This window comes from Anomalospiza imberbis, chromosome 2 (genome assembly GCF_031753505.1).
Source record: "Anomalospiza imberbis isolate Cuckoo-Finch-1a 21T00152 chromosome 2, ASM3175350v1, whole genome shotgun sequence".
NCBI lineage: Eukaryota > Metazoa > Chordata > Aves > Passeriformes > Viduidae > Anomalospiza > Anomalospiza imberbis.
The window spans coordinates 30043531-30064973 of NC_089682.1; the positions used below are offsets into that span (position 1 = coordinate 30043531).

A 21443-nucleotide genomic window follows, 5' to 3' on the forward strand; every position below is an offset into this window, starting at 1 on the left:
ACAGCTACAACTGAACATTATTACAGCTGCTGAGCACACACAACTCTTTGAACCTGCATCTCTTTACACACCCCAATATACTCCAGCAGGCAAAGGACACCCCTCATATGCAGCTGGAATCCCAGCCACAAAGCATATTCCTCATGGGCAAAAGAAGTCTTCTCAGAGTTAAGTTCCCAGCACTGTTTCCCTGCTGGACTGGTTGGGATTCCCTGGCAAAGTAACAGCCAGCAGCAAGTGACCCAGGCTGGCTGTGACAATTGCTCATTGAATACCGCTTAGGGAAAGTGGCACAATTCAGTGCTAGTATTTCTTTAGTGCTTTTAGAAGAGAGAAACAGCTTTGAGCTGAGATGGTGGAGCTCAAGGCACTGGACCCTAAGGTGGAAATGCAGTCCCCTTACTACTACTGTTATTTGTTGTCATGGAGCACTTTGAGACCGTGGAGTCCTGTGTTGAAGGCACAGTGCCGAGTCCCCTCTCTTCCATCAGCTCTTTTCTTGCATTTAAAGTTTCTGCAACTTCAGTCTCTTTTCAGCAGTATTACAGTCCTCATCCCACACCACAACACGAATAAAAGCAGAAGAATTAACAAGGTCTCTGCACAAAAGGTAGCAGCCCACAAAATAGGACTTTCCCACCTTCATATACACTTCTATGCAATCCTATTGCTCTAGCACATGACTTTCAGCAGAGCAACCCGCTGAAAAGGGCTGGCTCTTGTTATCTTTTCTAATTTTAGATTTTCGTTTCTCCACTCTCCTGAGCAAGTGTTCTGCACTTTACTAATATTTAATCTGCAATTTTAAAAGCTTTGTAAATTTTTTTTCAATTTTGACATTTCATCATTTCTTTCTCTGGTTTGACTAATTCAGTTGCTAATTTTAAAGATGCTCATGTTCCTTTGCTGCACTATTTGTTCTCTTCTGCCCCATGGGTATCCCTCCTTCCCTCCCTACAAAGTAAAAATTTGTGTCTCTCTCACCACTGCTACCTACACAAGTCCCACAGAGGAATGAGATCTGCTACATGGTTTCCAATGCTCTTATGTTTTTAAATTTCCTTCTTACTGTAAGTCACCATAATTGTGCCTTTGTTCAAAGAAGCACAGAAGTTTTCCCTGTTCTCCACTGCTTCTGCCAGCACCTGCTCCAGAACTCACATCTGGGGTTGCTGCTTTCAGCTACTTACTGCACACTGGAACTAGCATCAGCTCACATATGTCTTCACAATCAGCTAACAGTGTTCACCCAACTGCACCTAAGCATGTTCAACAATGGGTCAAGGATGATTAAGGAAAACCAGCAGCTCTGAGCAGCAACTGGAGGGGAGCCAGCAGGAACCTGACCAGCAGTTGGTGAGTGTTTTAAGCTCAGTCAGTATCTATCCTTGCAGAAGTGGAAAAGTTGTGAGACTTATGGATTTCAGATACCTTTGTCTATAGGAAGCAAATGAAACTCTGAAACATTTTTCAACTTGCAGCACATCCTATGCCTTCTGCAAATGAAAGGAAAGGCAGAAGTCTGGGACCACAGACTTCCTCCTCCTCTCACAGAGAACAGCCTAGTCGGAAGGAAACGTCTACTGCTTATCTCCACTTCAGAAAACAGACACAGCCTCTGGTGGAAAAACATGGGCAAAGCCCAAGGGGCAAAACCAGCAACTTTGCATCAAACTTCCTCAGTATTTGTGGCTTAGGAGAAGCTTGGCTTTTTTGGAGCCATGCTTTTATGCCATGCAAGAGTCCAGCTCAGGACTGCAGTTCATTGCACTCTTGACAATAAAGCAATGCCAGCTTACAAAAACCACATGCCTGAAGGCAGCGTGGCAGGAGGGCACGTTCACAATGCACCCAAGCTCTCCTTGTGCAACTTCTTTCCGGGCCCACACTCACATTTCTACGATTTTCACTCTCCTTTCTCTGTAAATGCAAAAATTGCAATTTTCAAAAGAGCAACTGCATCAGGAGATTGGGGGGGAAAAAAACAGAAAAAACCCCAAAAAAAACAGCAACAAAAAAAGCCCTCAAAACCCCACATTTACTGTCAAAGTCTCTAAAATTATGAGATTTGACAATAAGTCTTTTGTTCTTATGGTAACATGCAACTAGGCAACATGCAGCTTGATTTCTGCAGCCAGTAGATATTCAAAGTACTTTTCACATACAATAGGTGTCAATTTGACTTTATTTAAGGAAAAACGGGGAAAAAACAGTAATTTCCATAATACACAGAAGACAAGTTAGATAGCACTGCAAAAAAAAGGCTGAGTGTTTTACTTGTCACCAGTCTGCTTTGCAGCTCTACGATTAGTAATTTTAATGCAGTTTGTCATTTTGTATTATTGTTTAGCATTTTTATAATCAGCAGAGTTTGGGGTTATAAATCACAAAAAGTGTACTACTACTACTATGAAAAACTAAAAAACCCACAAAAATCACTTTCAAATAAACCATAAATATGTGATGCACATTAGTGTAACAAAACCATTTTTGTAAACATTTTCTCCAACATAACATGTGCATAAGATAAAAAATAAAAACACTGCAGTCATACAAGTTAGGGTTACTTTGACTTAAAGATACAGAAAATTATTACTTATTAAAGCTTAAAACTAAACCTAGGAGCTTTTTTCTTCTTTGCTTACAAAAGCACTGTTTGAAGAGTTCGATGTTGGTATACGAAGTGGTTTTGTAATACTGTTTTTACCTTGCCATGTTGGCACTTCTGTGGAGGCAGAAGCTGCCAGATGGGCAGACCCACTGAAGGAAGGAGATTTCCTCCCTCCCCCAGAGCCTCAAAACTTCAACAGCACATATCCATGACCTGGGCATCCCTATAGCACTGGAGCATCTTCCTCTAGGTGAATAGCATCAGCTTTCAAGGACTAGATTAATTTTGACCACATAGCACTGGAAGAATTAAATCACGCAGACTGACATTCGATCGAATCAGCTTCGGCAAACTACACTACAGGGCAGCTCTGTGATTACACCCATGTCTACCATCACGTTGTATTTCCGAGTCCCCTTTAGTTCATTATAGTACAAAAGGTTGATCATTCTTCTGGCTGACCACACTGGGCCTGAAAAGAACACATCCTTCACCTTCAACACTATCCAGAAGTCATACAATTAAAAAAAAAATAGTTCTAGGTATTCCTCCGCCAGCAAATGTAAGGCTTTCTTGAGTTTTGATTCTTTTTGGGGGGTGGGGGAGTGGGGATTGCTGTGTGCACACGCATGCGCTGGAGGTACGCATTTACCGCTCGCTTTTCAACCATTACGATGTTCGAAGGAAAGTCTTCAGCAGCAGCGCTGATTGGGGTTGAAGGATTTACAGCAGTCAGATTTGACACCAAAAGAAGGGTCTGTTGAGTCTGAGCTTTGCACACTTGGTGCTCTTGGCTCTTAATTGATTGCGTGACCAGTCGCTCGAGCCATCAGCTTGACTGAATTGAAGAATACGTGTTTAAAAAGCCCTACCTGTCATGCCATGAAGGAAAGTTAACCACAGCAGAAGACAAAGCCCATGAAACACTGAGAGCCTGTTCACTGAATGAACAGCTTAAGGCAGCTGTCAGCAAAGTACCCCACCAAAGGAATTAAAGGGGAAAAAAAAAAAAAGAAAACAAAAAGGAAAACGGCTGAATCGTGACACTGTGCATTATTACAACACCAACAGATTATTATACACTCAAGATTTCTCAAGTAATGAACATGTAGCCACTAAACAAATTATTACTCTCAAGACATTTATTAAAAATGTCAGAACTTATTCATAAAATAAAACTGACTTAAAAAAAAAAAAAAACAAAACAAAAAAAAACAAAAAAAAAACCAAAAAAAAAAAAGAAAGAAAGGAAAAAAGCCAGAGCTGGGATCTTACATCTAAACACAGGTATACGCTGTTTTTATGAATAAGCAGTATTAACTACATTCTTAAAAGAGTTTTAGTGCATTGCATTCTTAAAAAAGAAAAACATCACCGCCCCAAAATGTTTCCTACAACATTTAACAATTTATAGAACTAGCCTAGTTACTTTTACCTGCCTGTTACTAAGCCCATGTGTTAGAAGAGTCAAACCTCTGGTTTAGGCTAAATTCATACTTCTATTAAGGATGAAACTGGTTTTAAAAATGCTTGCTTTACCAAATTTTGTAAGCAGATTACATTAATCAGTGTCTCACTGCCATACCACTATGACTATTGCCCCAACGGACTACTCTCTCCTCCTGCTGAAACTTGCTATGCAATAACAGTCAGAAACCTTTCAATCTGGTAGTTTTGGTATTAAGATTAAATTAGACATTAATGGTTTTCTTCTAAAAACGTATAAACTAAACCACCTCTTTTATTTTATGCATTAAAAACAATGAGGTAGGCACAAAAAAATAAACATATGTAGTTTGGATTTTATTTCTCTTTTTTTCTTTTTTTTGTCTTTTTTTTTAGTTCTGCGAGTGCAGACTGTGGTAAAACTGTTGTTGCACTTCTAGGTTTAAACAAAAATTAAACCTTTAACTGAGGCAGTGCTAATACTGTGACATAACCAAGTTCTGGCCTAACACAGAATCATCATAGAAAATGAAATTTTTTTCCTTTTTTTTTTTTTTTAATCACCTGCACATGTTTCAGGCAACACCTGGTACACAGAAAATGACTAAAGTTATTGGCCAGGCCAAAATAAAACTGCAGAAACAAAAATCCCTAAGAATTCCACCCCAAGCCCCTTCCCACCCTCCCTGTCCCCAAAAAGAAGTTATCCTAGTCACTGTGTCTTTCACATTTTATAAATATTAACTTCTTAAAACCTGCACCTTCCTCTTTGTCCACATATTGTCACATTACAAAAAAGAAATGTCAATTAAATACATTGTTAACATTACTAGACTAGATCTGCCCTCTGTTTCAGCCAGTCTGACTCTCTACACCACTTCTCACCTTCTCTTGCCTGCCTCCTGTTCACTCAACAAACAGCATGGTCATGGTAAGCCTGGTTTGTTTTTCTTCTATTTCCCCCCCCTTCCTCTGTTTTAACACTAACAAACAGAGTCCTTCAAATCCTAGGAATACTGGAGCTGAAGGGAAAAGAAGACCTGTAGCTTTCTAGCGTGATCCCAAATCTCAAAGACATTGTAGCACCTGATGGCAATATCTTTACAGCACCAGCTGCGTCGCAGCCTCAGTTGAAAAACATAAAGAAACCTAACACCAGTGATGCCTGCACACACATTTACACAGAGTGCTGCACTCGTGCAGGTCTGTACTCCAGTTGAAAATAATTCCAAGTTATGAAGATCTCAGACTCTGGATGTCAGCAATTCCTCTCCAAATCCCACTGCTTCTACCAGCTCAGAAGTGAAGTCCTGCCAAGGGTCATGAAATAGACTTGACTGCTCCCACCTGACCGCACGGAGGCAAAGAAAACCTGCAAAGAAAAGAGATTGGCAAATTCAACAGGTACGACAGCAGTGGTTCTAATGTGCCTTCACTATCCCAGTATTTGCAGTGCAATTGCAGTGATGGTCTGGGCTGGTGGGGATGGAGTTGATGCTCCTCATAGCGGCCTGTAGGGTGCAGGGCTCTGCACCTGTGTTAAACAGTGTTGTTAAACATCTGTGTTTTGGCTACTGCTGAACAACACTGGCACAGTATCAAGGCTTTCCCTGCAGCTCCCTCACCCCTAAAAAGCCAGTGGGCTGGGATGGGCAAAAGGATGGAAGGGGACAGTATTGGGACAGCTGACCCAAACTGACCAAATGGATGACCCATAACATACAGCATCATGTACACCAATAAAAGCTCAGGCAAAGGAGGGACACTGTGGTGTCCCTGAGAAGACATCTGCCTTCTCAAGCAAGCATTAAGTGTGGACAACATCTGGACATCCACCTGCCCATGGGAGACTATGTATTAACTCTTAATTTTGTCTGGCTTGCATGTAAAAGCTGTCTTATTAAACTTTGCTGTCTTAATAAACTGTCTGTATCTCGATCCATGAGTCTTTTTACCTTCTGACTATATTCTTTCCCTTCCATGGGTAAGGGGAGAGAGCTTGAGGCTGGCTGGGTGTTTGGCTGCTGGTCAGGGTCAACCCAACCTAAGTACCCAACTGAAGTACATGTTTATCATCTCAGCAAAAAACTTGGTGGGAGGGAATGTACCTTGTCGTTGCGTTCACATAAGAATTTGAGTCTTTGTGCCCTTTTGTGCATGAACACACCATCCAAGTGTCCAGTTTCCACCGACCGTATTTCAATAGCTTTTTCTCCCCAGCCCATGATCTGGTTAGATCGGATGTACGCTTTGGAAAGAAAACAGCACATTAGGAGAGGCAGAGGGCAACAGGAGAAATGGAAAAAGCACGCCATATCCTGACACACTCCAGTTAAAAATTACCTGCATGTGCATTATTGTAGCTACACACATGTTCTAAGTGCTATTTCTGTCCTCAGAACATTCAAGATGCCTAAAATTACTTTTAATTTTAATTTCTTTTGGATGTTTTCTATGTTACATACTTCTTCCTTGAGCATTCATAACAAAGGAAACTTTATAACCTTTGATTAAATGGAAGGAACATTGAGTTTTTACACAGGCCTTTTCTTACAAGTCTGGGACAAAGAGACATATTAATTAGGTGTTGACTAGGAGAAAGCAGAAGCCAAGGTTTAAATAGACCAAGCCCATCCACTACAGTGTGTCCCAAGCACCAGCTCTGTATCTTATGTGTTATTTTCCCTCCTTGATGGAGTTTGTCAGCAAAAACGAAGAATGAGAGGGAAAGGTAAAACTAGAAAAAAATTACCTAGCTTCTCTTAATAGGAATAATAATTGAAAAACTGATCTCCTTGAGAAAGCCAACTGAAAATCGTTCTGTGTATCTCACAAGAGGTTCACATTAAGCTCTCAAAGTAGAAATATTATTATTTGGCATACTGTGTCCCTTTGTGCAGAAATAAAACAACATATCAAACATTTTTCCTTAGAGTGTCCCAGGTAACACAGATTAGGAGTATCATGAGGGAAAAAAAATCTATTTTTGATAGTAGTAAGAAAATTAAATAAAAAGTAAAGTCACCAGCATTATAAAAATGTATATTCACAAAGCAATTTGATGGACAGTTTCAGGAATGCTGTCAAAAATAACTTAAGGGAACTTAATGAAGACTAAGCTGTTGCATGCATACTTTACAAAAGAATAAAAAGGACTTAATAGCCAGCAAAATTTTAAAGTATTTAATTTTACTTTCCTTTTATGTAACATATTCATATTAGTTTTCAGTGAAATCAAATCAAATTACCTACTACAGTATAATATACACCAACAGTGCATATACCATCCCAATGGAAAATTATTCCTTTTTAAATATTCCACTAGTGCTATTTGGGCCCAGTAGTTACTAAAAATTGCCAGATGAGATGTTCAGATGGTCTTGGCGGCCTCAATACCATTTACTACTTCAGAAGCATTCAAGTTTCCAAAGACTCTGGAATTTGCCAGCTGAAATATTCTGCTTGCTTTAGATCTAGTCAAGAGTTTATCAGCACAGGAGGGAACATGCTGTGCATCTAACTTCTTTAAATTTCCTCCTGCATTGTTGTTCTTGTTGCTCAAACAGCTATCAGCCGTCATCTCTGAATACGTGCAGCCATCCCACAGCCCATAAAATGCAATGTGCTTGCCCAACAAAATGAGGGTGTGCCTACAGCCCATGCTTTGCTCTGCACTGAATTACAGCAGCACAAGCAGGAGGGATTCTGGTGTGTACTCGCGTACTACACTCACTGTTCTCACTCTCAAACCCTATTTTGTGCTGGAGAGATGAAGAAGAATGATGCTAGGAGAGATGAGGAATCTGAAGGTGAATTGAAGATATCAAATGAGGTACACCTTTTGTTATCTACATAGACTTACCCATAATATTTTAATCATGTGCCACTTTATATGCCTTTATACTGAAAGGCTTCCACAACTTTGTGGCTGTCTAGCAAAAATTCTGCAGCAGCCTACAGAGGTCATGGTGAGTTTCTCAGTTGTGAACTCCTCAGCTTGATTGTTTGGGTTTTATTCACAAAAACTTCAGCACAAAGCAGATCCATATGATTACTCTTCACTTTGCACAGCTGTTTTCCAGAAATAATACAGCACTGACTTCAAATGCAGAAGCAGCACACTCGAAGTTCCCTCCTTCTGCCCATGTGCACACAGACTCACACTCCTTAACAGCACATGGCTCACCAGAGGCACTTACCAACTGAAGTTGGCATTTCCCCCCACTGCAGAACCACATCCTTGGTTATCCTTCCATATGTGTTGACATAAACTCCTTCATCCTCGTAGCAGACCAGCAGCTCCATCCCATCCGTGTTTGGGAGGATGATGATTGCATGAGGCTGGATACTACTTTGGATCTACAGAGACAGAAGAGAAAGCATTTTTAATGCTGCAGAGCCTGTGCTAGAAGAAAAGGACAGGGGATTTTGGTTTTGGCTGACACATCAGGGATTCACAGAATCATAGGATGGCTTGGGATGGAAGGGACCCTAAAGATCATTGAGTCCCAGATTCACTCACTTTACAAGTGCTATATCTGCTGCCCTCAAGCTAGATACCACAGTGACCAAGACCTGCAAACCCTTGGAGCAAAAGTCCTCTCATCTTAAGGCAGATGTCTACATGAGGAAAGATTAATTTCTCTTTAGGGGTCCCCATTTCTTTCCATGTGCAGAAAGGGAGCCTGGGGCAAGCAGAGCAGATGCAGACCTCAGATCTCTGTACTGCATTGAATAGTGCTTGGGGTGGCCCATCTGACACCTCTGTGTACAACGGACAACAAGAAACCTTGGTAGCTAAGGTCACCTGGTCTTTGCCAACCCTTTCTTGGGCTGGCAAGAAACCAACCCTTGGGCTGTTGTGTCATTTGTGCTGCTGGAGATTTGCAGGGTACTCAGCCATTTAGCTGCCACTCCTGAAACAGTCACACTCGTCCTCATCAGATCTGAGTGGGCAACTCCAAACCATAGAGACATACTAACTATGAGGTGAGGACTGACTGTGAGACAAAAACTCCACAGCACATGTGGCCATATCTGCTCAGACCCCTGCACCCAATCAGGGGTGCACTGCAAACATCTGGCAGTGATCCACAAGGACAGCCTAACACATTGGTCATTTGGGGAAAGGAAGGGGTTGGAGGTGGGGGGGGGGGGGGGGGGTGATCCACCAGAAAGAAAGAGAAAAACCCAGACACAACAGCAGCTCTTACATGTGTTGGTAGATAAATATCATAGACCGATCCTGAATCCACATCAACAGCATGGAAGCCAGCACAGGAGCCATAGATCACTTTTAGTCTCTGACCCTCTTCTACGGTTAGATCCACCAGCAATGGCTTATGTACCAATTCTCCAAATGACTGTGAGACAACCATCAGTGAGATTTACTTTACTGCTTAGAACAACGATGGGATTTATAAAAACATGTTCACATGCACACATTGTGGGTTTATTCCTCCACATTGCTCTGGTCCCTAGACACCAGACCCATTAGGCTGACACATCTCTCATGGACAGATTACTCTGCAAAGTACTGCATTTCAATCACCTAGGCTGTTTTCTGTAGCGTTTACTTGGTCCATTTGCTCTTTTATTAAGAATTGTTTTCCTCAAAGTTCAGGGCAATTTGGCTCTCCTGTAGTACTTCAATCTGCACAACCCACAGTAACTGTCTGTAAACCAGTCTGGCAATTATACCAAGCCAGCTAATTTCATTCTAGCAATATTCAAAAACAGTCCCATAGCATTGCTGAATATCACTTCATGACTTGCTCTCCTCAGACAAAGAAGCTTAGTCCACTTCTCTCTGTCCCATGTTTTATTAATAGAGAGAGCAAACAAAAACTCATGATGTTGTGTCATTATTAGCTTATGCTCAGTTACAATTTAGACCTTTAAATGTATTGACTCTTAGATTTAAAAAAAAACCCTCTTAAATTAAAATATAATACAAAGTTTGTGGAGATTTATCAAAGAACTTGGAATATGGCCATGACACAATGTCAGAACATTTTTGTTAAAGGGATAACTGCAAGTGGTTATGAGAAAATGCTACCTATGGCTGAAATATACTGTTACCTTAAAGGCCATAAATTTATGGTATGGCTTTGGTGCCCATGCATAGACTTCCACAGAACTCTTCAATGCAATTACCAAGAACTTGATTCTTTCATATTTTACTGAAATAAAAGAAAACAATAAAGAATTAAGCAAAATGCCAAAGTCATTGCAGTTACATCAAGAAAGAAGACAAGTTATGTAAGTATGAAAAAATACTGTAATTTTGAGAATTTAGGAGCATTGCATTTTAGGATTGCTACTTCTGTGTAGTTAAGCTCTTTGATACATTTATGCTACAGAAGTCATTACTCTTACTAGCAACTGACCATGTTATCATCTTTAGAATTAAGTAGTCAGTACTTATTTCCACTTATTTTTTTCCACATTGGACAGTGCTTAGTCATCAAGACAAGAAAAGCTATTTTCAGGGATATTCCAATAAAAGAAGGCCGTGACTGTGGAAGAGTCCATTACTGGCAGTTCCAGTCACAACAGTGCTAGTTTGAGCTGATGGAAAAATTACCCAGAGGAAAGGAGGAAGAAATGAAAATTACAATACAACTCAATTTCAAAAACAAAATACAAGCTTAATAGTGGAGCACTTTCCTTTGTCCCTAAATCCTGAGATAACTCATTTGAGAAAAAGAAAAAAAATCACATAATTTATCAGAAATAAAGTGTCATTATACTAGTGATCCATGTTACTACTTGCTCTTTGAACTCTACAGGAAAGCAAGACTGAACTGTAAGTGTTAAGGGACTTGACACTTCAGCAGACAAAAAAAAATGTCTCTCAACCTCCACAGCTGTACTGACTAAAAACAGAGCTTTTGTTCGGTCTTGTCTAGCTTACAAGACTTCCTGGAATTTTTTCACGGGGAAGAGGGGGGTATTGAACAAAACCACCTCATCTGTGAAAGGGGACATTTGATAATTCTTATTATTTGCTCTGGGTGCTATCTGGGAATTCACCCAAATCTTAAGTTTCAAAAGAGCAATTTCTCATTTAGAGGAGCCAAAAGTCGCCTGAAGCAACTGAGATCCATAAATACCACTTCACCCTGACATCGGAGACCCCTGTTGCATCAAAGAGACAAGGAAGTGATCAGTGCCAGCTGCCTCGGTGACAGCGTCCAGACTGAAGCCCAGCTACTGGCAGAGCTCTCCTTCTTGGGAACTGAAGCGCAGCTGTCAAAGAGGCCTCGCACTACCTGAAAAAATCTACTGTGTTTCTGTGGTTTAGGGGGAAGTTCAGTGCCAGGCTGCAGCCCAGGCTAACAAACCCCTCTTCATCAGGAAGAGAATGCTCTTTGTTTCAGACACTTCCCCGCTGGAAAGCCTCCTTTCAATAGCTGCTGATGTATTGTTAACAGGCCACTTCATTATGCTGCTGACACCCCGGGGTATGATACCCGAGAAGTGCATTATTCATTGTTTTCGGGGTCAAGCTCCTGGTTCAGCAGTCACTTACTGCCATTGTTATTGATTACGCCCCATTAGCAGGTTTTTCCAAGAGCACACGCGTGACAGGAGGAGACTGGGAGCAGTCTGATTGCTGCTGCTCCACACTGACTGACACAGCTGGAAAGGAACTGAGCTGGCTCGTGGGAGAAAATCAAATCAGAGCAACATCCAGTGCCCATTAGGATGCATCATGAAACTGAAGCAGCAGAAAGAGCTCTTGGTTCTTATTCCCACCTGCAGGGCAGCAGGCTCACTGAATATACTCAGCTGGCTGTGAATGCTACGTGTCTTTCACCAGCTTTGGTGGAAGTTTCTATACCCAAATCCATTTAAATTACTTAAAACCACTCAAAGGGCACCTGCCTGGTGAAAACACATTTGATTCTGTAACTGTACAGCAGCAGATCTGGGATGGCATTAGGAAATTTCATGAGTTAAGAGGAATCAGTGAATCATCCTAAGTTACAGACATGCTTCTGTTCCCAGATCCTTCCCCAGAGCTCCTCTGCTTCCTGAGCTTTCTTTCTCCTCCCACTTATTTTTTTCTCCCAGTCTCTAAAATCTACGTTAAAGAGAGACTTTTTCAATCTATTCCAGCATGTAAATTCATCATGGTAAAAAATATGGGAAACTTGTTAGTTAAGGAAACAGTTGCTGGGGACGAGAATCCCTCTATTACCTAAAGAGGGGGTGAAATGTTACCAGCCCTCACTGCCCATATCAGCACCCTTCTGGAAGCTGCATCCATTACAAGAAGGAGATAGATGGGATTTGCACACTCTCCAGTTTCCAACCCATCATCCCACCACAAAACCCCTCTCATCTTCGATTTAACCCTGTAACTTGCCATTTTGGTGCTTTGCAAGCAAGTTCACCCTGAGAAACAGATAAGACAGCTGGAAATAGAACCAACCAAACCATGAGCCCAAAAGCTACATGCACTGCAGTTCCCTTTCTCAGCCATCCTTTATCCCAACTTATTTGATTACTGCATTTGCTACTCACCAACTTTATAGTGCACACAGCCTTCCAAGTCGCCCACCGTTGTCCAGCCCTGTTTCTTTTCTACCTCAGGATCATTGTGAAGGATTTTATTTCTTAACCATGACAAATAGTAAACTCGCAACTTGTTCTTCTTACCTGACCACAAAATGAAAAAAAAATATTTATCTCCATAGGAAGATACTTGCAAAAAGCCCTACCCAGACAAACAGAAAGCTTTGCAAAACAAACCAAAACAACAATGAAGGAGAAAATACTGCAACCACAGAAATCTCCCTCAGTTTTTCATCCACAGCAGCTTCACTCCAGACTCCTCCCAGACATGCACTTTCCCGTTAATCAATGGTAGATACACATGGTAATACCACACAAACATAAATGACAAACTCCAGGGAACAACTCTTCAGCTATCTGGTTCTTAGGACCAAGACAACTTCCACTAGAACTTGGAACTCCCACAACAAGAGCACCAGAGAGTCATGCACTGAGATTAAAAAAAAAAAAAATATATATATATATATATGTTACTGAGTCAGAATGGCTCTTTTAGACACAAAACTGTAGGACAGCAGCAGGATGGAATGTGAGACCTGAAACTTCACCTGCTTGATAAAAGCTGATGACTGCTTTGTCAGCAGCCCTTCCCTTCAGCTGCAAGGGTGTAATACTTACCAGGCTGCACACAGAAACTGTGAGAGGTGTTTCTTCTCCACAGGTGAAAGAAGCTACCTGCCCAGTCTGCCCTATCATCAACTGACAACTTCATCAAAACACAGCTCAGACTTTTAACTCTCAATACAACTCTCTTAGAATGCAAAGCAAGGTTCATGATAACATTAACCACTGATTCTTTAACAATTAATGGCCCAGAAAGCATTTGTTGAGCTAGTGAGAAGATGGCCCTAAATGCATATACTCAAAGCTTGCATCCTCCTTTCTCCAGCTGCTTGGAACCATTACAGTTCCACAGATTAAGCTGCATCTGAGGGAGATCATCCCTGCTTTGACTAGTAGCTATTAACAAGGCTCCATGAGGTCTCTTTGAAAGCAAAGGAAACACGAGAGGTCCGCAGAGACCCTACTTGTCAGCAGAGTAGCTCCATGCTCATGCTGCACCAGCCACAATGAGAAGCCATGTGTCTTTCCAGTGTTTCTCAGCCATTGGAGGTGAGAGGGAGAAGGTGACCTGTACTGCAGTCACTGCTGGGCTGGCCAAGTGACACCATACTGGTCTGTGCTGTCAAAAGCCACTACCTATCAAGATGACACAACTGGCAGCCTGAGCCAGATCCAGATAGCTACAGAGTTCAGCTAAACGTCTTTAATTTGTCATTTAAATTTTCACACGATACCTACTGACAGATTAGTTCACAGGTGGCTGCTCAGGGGATACTGGCTGCAGCAGGACAAGAGGCCTGAGCACTGACACCAGCCTGCTGTGCATAGCCAGCTCCACAATGGGGGGCTGGAGCTGGCACAAACCCTCTACCCTGATAGTAAGGGATCCCCTAACAGAGCTAGGCTTGTCAGGAAAAGCATCTGCAGGGGGCTGGGGCAGCAATGTGGGGAAGCACAACTTGCAAACAGTCTTCTCCATGGACTCCAGCACTGCAAGCCACTACATTAAAAAGACACACAGTCTAAAAGATCTTTGTATGATTACTTGGGAAAGGACAGGAGGAAAAGAGGAGGCAGTTTCAAAGTAAAAAATCTGTTCACTAAGCTTAAAGTGGAATTGGAGAGGTAATTGCAAATGCTGGATCTGCTACTCAATTTTAAAAGTCCTTCTGTTCTGATGCCATGCAATGAAATGTGAAGTAACACTGCACTATCTTTTGTTTATCTCCATTACAAATGGGACTATAGATTTAGCAGTAAATGAGTACCCTGATTTACTTCCTGACTTAATATTTAGTAAGCCATGTTTCCTGTAGCTTTCTCAAGATCTGGAGGACTAGTGCAGGAAACAGTATTCCCTTAAATTCCACATGTAACCAAGAAAAGGTCCTTCCATGAAAACACTGCAAATGATAGCCAGAAGGGCTCTTTTAAAAACACTGAAAAATAGGAAACATAGTTCATATCACTTGCCCAGATCAAGCCACTGCAGTTCTGGGCAGGAAAGAGCTCAGAGGGCTCAGGGTCTCTACAATGTACCAAATGCTTTCAAAACCATGCTGAGTCCCTACCCACAAGGAGACAAATTCTGGCTCAGCTATTTCCATGGTTGTAGGTTCCCCAGTAGCTTAGTCAAACTTTAAGACTCAGAACAAGCAGTACACATGGGAATTTCCCAGCATGCGGCTACTTTTTCCCTTTCGATTCACATGATATGCACCACGGTATTTCTTTCCAACCAGAAATATTTTTCAAAACAACTGAGAAATATCTCAAGTGTGTTCCCATTGTGTTCTGGTGTCTAGACCACAAGGAAAAGTCACAAGACAGGAAATTCCTCTGCCTTTCTGCAGCCTGACATGAAAAGAGAAGAACCAGTTAGTTATATAAACATGGCTATGCATGTATTTCAACAAGCTATGCTGCTCTTAATGTTCATATTTGGAGAGGGGGAGATTAGATCCTTCTCCTTGTAAAGCTCTACCAGTTTGTTTAAACAGCTCTCAAAATTCTGGTATTTTTTTATTTTTTGTAGGGATCTAATCTTTATGATCCTGAAATAAGAAAGAAAACTCTACTCCAGCCATCAAATGAACTAATCAGACAGTGAATTGTATGAGAACCCCCAGCTTGGATTCTCCCACAGACATAGTTTGAAATGCAAAGTCCTTTTTCCTATATTGAGTTTTTTGTTTTTATTGTCACTGTGGTTTTTAATAATTAAGCAGGCAGATTCCAACCAGTTCTTCCACTCTGTCATCTCTTCTTACCTTCCTGGTGCCACCATCAGCCAGTTGGGCTGGCAAAACCCTCAGGGAGCCACAACTGGAGCGTGTTCTGCATGCACGTTGCCACTCTCTCCTCCAGCATTTTTATGACTGCACTGTATCACCTGAGCAGATTAAACTATGTTTTTTGCCTCTCAACAGCATGAACTGAAGCACCAATCAACTACACTTGCTTTACCCACGAGGCTTTCTTGTACCGTTTCTAGAAGGCTCAGTATCTCAGTATAAAAGCTTTGTTGTCAGAAAGTTCTATATTTCAAATATAAATTGGGCCAAGAACTGATTTCATGTTTTCAGACTCAAGAGTGTGTCTATTAAAAGCAGGTTTAGGAGACAATCCTCTCAAAATCTGAATGCACTGCAACTTCGCACAATGCAGTGACACCTTTCAAACCCCACCACCATCAGCACATCACTTCCCAAAAAACTCAGGGGAACCTACATCTGAGTGCACCACAGTGAGCTGCACAATGCTTCCAGGGAAGCTGTAGCAGTGCTGGGACAAAGCTCAAAGACAGTTCCATCACTAATCTGCCAAAACACACCATTTGCAGAAACATATCCTCATTCCAGCATTCCAATTTTGCCTGGAGAGGTGAAGCAACACATCACAAATAAAAAAAAATACTTAGGGAAGTCCAGCAAGACAGTAAAAAACTGAGATGTGCAGCACAGAAAACAAAAGCAGGATATAAGGGGAAGCTTGGGCATAACAGCATTATGGTTTCACTGAATATGCTCCCCCAGCCCTGCCTTTCACTGAGCAAGGATGCCTCTTCTGCCTGATACTCCAGTAACCTCCCATAAAGCACAGGAGATGGCACAGACACAAAGGCATAAAACAACCAAAGACCAGCTGATTTCTTAAGGGTTAATGTAGAGTGTCTCCACAGAGGAAGCAATAGTTTTGAAGGAAACAAAGCAAACGGATGTGTCAGGGTACTCCAATTGTGACTGACGCAAAAATAAATAAACTTAAAACAATTATACACAAGACTGAATCACAGACACTTGTGATTTGTATAGGATATGTTTCAAACCAACAGATTCTACACAAGTTGGATTATACAATATTTTTGTTTACAAGGTCTGCTATAGAATAAACTCCATCAAATAGTGCCTTTCAAACAGCTTATATTTTAACATACAGCAGTAGACATCAAACAGGCGCACAGCAGGTTGTGTATTTTTAAACGCTGCTTGATTCATCTTTTTCTTTTTATAGATTTCACAGCATAGCTGTATCTGAGCATGTAGCAAGTGGCAAGCCAATAAAATTCAGTTGTTTCAGAGAGAAACAAATCCCGTGTTGATGACTGCTGCATGGGCATAGTTCTTTGGATCTGTGGTAACACAACATTGCTAATGCACTAAATTCCACTAAATTGTCTAATTTGTGTGCTTTTGAACAAGTGTTGGGAGAGCCAGAGAGCTCCTCCAGCAGACTTAAGAGAGGTTCCAGAGCCTAGAACAAATTTAGGTGAGTCTGAAAAACAACAGCGAATCCTGTGAGAAACCTCATGTAACATCCTCCCCCTGTCACCCACACTGCATAGCAAAGGCTGATTTCCCAAACAAACCAAAACAAAGGTAAATGGCTGAAGAACACCTGTGAAGAAAGACTAACAATGCACCACATCAAATTGTCCAACAGCAGGTTGAACTCATGCCATAACTTTCTGGAGCCAAAGAGTCTGGAACCTCAAGCTTCATAGAACACATTTTTCATCAGCACACACAAAACAAACACAAGCATCACCACCACCCTTCATCTCCCATTGCTTTGCCATTCCCAAGTTGCACCCAGTGAGAGACTACACACCAATGTGCCTTCTCACTCTGGTTATTTCCACACCATGTACACACTGTACTCCTCTCTCTCACACTTTTACTGTTTATCACTCTTACTTCCCTATTCTGCAAGAGCTTTCCCCATTCTACAGATTTTAACACACAAGAAAAACATCCTTAAACCCAAGGAACACACTGTGTTTTATAGTTAGAAAGAGACCAGGTTGAAAGCAATCATGACAGAGGGAAGGAACGCTATTTTCCCAAACTTCACAAAACATTAACTTCCAGCCCTCAAATACTGAAAAAGGAAACACAGTCAGACATTTCCCACAAACTCATGCAGCATTTTTAAAGGTCACCCCACAGAAGGAAGGACGGGGAGCAAGTAGGCATGGGTGTTGTGTGGAAAACTATTCATTTGCAGAAATAACCTGTAGATTCAGAGATGAAATGATGGAAAACCCACTGACTTCAGTCAGGACTTCCCCCTCAATATACAAGCTGCCAAGAAAATCATTCTGCCATACCATGCCACATGGAGGAAAAATATAATGTTCAACAATTAACTTTACCAGAAATTGTCACCAAGACATTCAGCCCTTCAAGTACATCCATTTGCTGGAATCGTCTTCTATTGATGAGTGGATAAACCTTCCCCTGCCCACTTCTGTCTAGCAGCATCAGGCCACTTTCAGTGCCCACCAACAAGTTCACTCCTAGAAAAAACAAAACCAAAGATCCAAGTTAGTAAGCAGTTTTCCTCACATATTCTGAGGAACTAATGACTGATAGAGCAACTGTCTTGTTTTAAGCAGATCTAACCACTGCTGATTGGGTCTCTATTGCCTGTAGCCTAAAGATCTCCTGATGTAGAGGCTGTCTACACTACCTGTCCACAGTGACTACTGACACCAAACAGCATTCAAGAGAGTAAGAGACTGGTAGACCACAGAGAGCTTTCCAGAGCACTAGTTCCCAAAAATAAAAGGCATGCTAATGTTGGAAGGAGGATTGAGGCACAAAGTGGTATGCAAGCCTATGTATTCCAGAGATGTGTTAGCTGTTGTTAGGGAGGTGGTAGTATGATGCTCTTGACAAGGACATGGCATAAAAACAGTTCCCACTGGGAGAAACAGGTTGTGTTGCGGCCCTTCCACAAAAGGGTCGGTACTGGGTTTGTTCCCAGCTTCACAACAATCTTTTCCATCTGAATGTTAAAACTAGAGGAAGTACAGTAATCTTGTGTTTCCACAGGCTTCTCCTAAAGATCAAGCAAATATAGATGAGAAAAGTCAGTAGGCCAGTTTCTTTACACAAAGTTCCAAAGGTCCACTGGAACACTCCAAGAGTCCATAAAACCTTACTTTTTAGAATCAATTACATTTTTTTACATAATAAATATATATGGGACTAAGTTTTAAATATCTATTAATATATTATCACTCTTAAATTTCGTAACTATTTATTTGCAATGGTGTTTAAGTCCAGAAGCTCACACATTTTGCAGAGATAGTTCAAGTACAGTACAGGAAATGGAAATCAAACCAAATGTATGACTCATGTTATTAGATTTCCATGTTGCAATGCCAGTATAAAACTTGCCATGCTTTGTCACAATAAAATAATGAAGTAAGAAAAGCAAAACTCACACAAGATGATCATAGTTATACTGCTTAATGGTCTTAATCCCTAGTAGGACAATTAACCCCCACACACAACTATACTGGTGCCAATGGGCCATCTGGGCTGATCCCATAATGAACCTTTTCTGACAGAGCAGGTAGGCCCAGGGCTCAGGGGTGTGTGTGTGTGTGTCTCCGTGCAGTCTGCACCTACAGCAGTGACATGCCTTCTCACAGCACTGAAAAAGGGCATTATTGCTCACCTAAACACCCCCCTGGATACCAGGCATGGGAGAGGCTTGCAAAAAGGAGGGCACATTAAGCCTGACCCAGGGGGCACAAGGTGTCTCTGAAAGGGGAGAGGGTGTTAGGGGGAAGCAGTTACGATGAGGACGGGGCTGAGCTGCTGGTGCTGGAGCACTCTTAAAAGCCTCTGGGTGGATGAGAAAAATAGATATAGTCCACAGTGAGTTTAGAAATCATCACGCATCTCTCCATTTCTCTCTACCCTTTTCAGTAAGAAAACTTCAGAGGTGTTGGCAGTCCCAAGGCATCTTTGCTTAGATTTGCTGTTCAGCTACTTCTCCTGAGAGGCCTGTCAACCTCCAGGCCCTCCTTCAGCTACTGACATTTCCTTCATCCCTGTGCTGCCCACCTCTCACCTCTGCATCTCCCACATGGTTTGCACCCACCGGATCCCGTCCCACAGCCCCCATGGGCAATGGTCATTTCACCCAAGAGCATTTCACACAGACAGGGAGATATCCTCAGATTGGGAAGTGGCAGAAGGAAGCAGAGAGAGCGAGCCACACACAAGTCAGAGCTGAGTATAGGCTGAAGCAGCACCAAAGCAGTCAAGGAAGCACCCAGCAGCTGGTCTCCTTCCTGCAGCTCCAGTACCCACTGACTAAAGTTGTAAGCTTCAACATGCATTTCTGCACCTTCTCCAGTGTGGGTACAATTCAAAGCAAGCTATATGCAAACTGCTCCTTCAGGGTCCCTTCCCCTCTTTGTACATCAGGACTCCCTTGCTCCTGCCTCCACCCTCACCTCTCCTGCCACTGCCTTTCTGGTGCAGTTGTTCCCGCTTTGAGTTCTCATGCACACCTGTGCCAAACCCCTTCCCTCAGCTATGTGCACTTTAGATGGAACTAATGAGGTACTATGCTGGTGGCAAGCAGGGCTTGTGTTTTACAGTGTAGACACCCTCCTCACTCACAGACAGCAGAGCTCTTCTACTGCCACCCTACAATTAAACAGTTCTGTTTTTTTTTCAAACAAATGGAAACGTTTCCTGAAAAAGTACAGGCTGGCTGTGGAGGCTGGGTGTAAGAATCTGTGTAACTGCATTCATGTAATTAACATTGACTTTCACCACTCAGAGCTAGAAGAAACAGCATCAGAGACCTAATGCAATTTGGAGCTTGCCAGATACTACTGGCATTACCACAGGTAAAGGCAAAGCAAAGCAAAGAAAGTTGCCTTTTTTTGAATAGAAAGCATCACCATGAAATGGTTTAATTTTCTTAAGGGTGAAGGAAGTGAAATATTATCAAGAAGTAAGCATGTGTACCAACTTGTATCACCATCAGTTTGGCCCTTAATGTTCAATGAAGGGCTGTGTTACAGCTGTAAAACACCTCTAGGATTTTACACCTATTCTTTAAACCAACCTAACAGGCAGATATATAGATCAAAGAAATATAAAACCATTAACACGAACTGCTACTGGCAAAACAAGGCAGATCAGAGAAATTATGAGTCATCTTTACTGACACCATATGATTTCTCTCTGCCTTTGGCCTCTCACAGCCTGAAAGTTTACATTTGCACAAGTCTTAACTTTATCAGAGAATGTTACAGGAATTCGAGCAGAAATAGTGCTGAGGCAAAAATTCTTACCAGTAAATTCTGGAAATAAGAAAAACAGCAGATAGGAAGACAAGGTGTTGGGAGAGCTATTTCATAGACACAGCTTTGCAGGAAAGAAGATTGGGAGAAAAGTGCTGTTCTGAGAAACAGGAAATGCTGGACATAACTCCAAAAGAGAACTAAAGCCTTGGAAAGAGCTATAAAAAAGTAAAAAAGAGAGTGGACTGTGTTACCTTTACAATAATCATATACCTTAGGGCAATGGCCACTTCTCTTCTTCCTAAGTTTTTTTAAATGACTTGCATGTGCATTTATAATCTGCCAAGTTTAGGGTTACTAGGTATGTATGTAATGTACAAAAGCAGCAACTATTAACATTTAGATAATGAAAAATTAATTCACAGATTCTGGCCAGGAAACAAACAACAGAGAAAAGCCTTCACAAGGGGTTGCAGCAGAGATTCTACACTGTAGCAGGCAACAGGCACTGCTCAAAGCCTGATGAAGTGTGGGATCCTGACTGTCTGACACCAACACAAATTATCCCTAGTGACAAGAAGACTAGACAGACTTGGTCAGCTGACATCTCATACCCAGCTTCTCTCTGCAGTAATCACTCTTAACAAAGCTAGTCTCAGAATGGGAAATGCTCCTCTATCCTTT

The 21443-nt window shown here is 41.7% G+C and overlaps 1 protein-coding gene across 11 annotated transcripts in view; it reads right to left on the reverse strand.

The window, feature by feature from the left end:
- Window positions 1-2166: 2166 nt before the first annotated feature.
- The window catches only part of MAP4K4 (mitogen-activated protein kinase kinase kinase kinase 4), a 164522-nt gene continuing 145245 nt past the window's right edge, over window positions 2167-21443 (reverse strand). For 10 of the 11 annotated variants that reach the window (XM_068180359.1, XM_068180353.1, XM_068180358.1 and 7 more), the window contains 7 exons: window positions 17859-18002; window positions 12590-12724; window positions 10139-10239; window positions 9271-9420; window positions 8257-8416; window positions 6166-6305; window positions 2167-5429 (listed from right to left, as the gene is read on the reverse strand). In XM_068180359.1, coding sequence (XP_068036460.1) covers window positions 5346-5429; window positions 6166-6305; window positions 8257-8416; window positions 9271-9420; window positions 10139-10239; window positions 12590-12724; window positions 17859-18002 — 914 coding nt within the window. In that variant the 3' untranslated portion in view covers window positions 2167-5345. The remainder of the gene's footprint in view (window positions 5430-6165; window positions 6306-8256; window positions 8417-9270; window positions 9421-10138; window positions 10240-12589; window positions 12725-17858; window positions 18003-21443) is intronic. The other variant, XR_010996031.1, reaches the window with a different exon arrangement.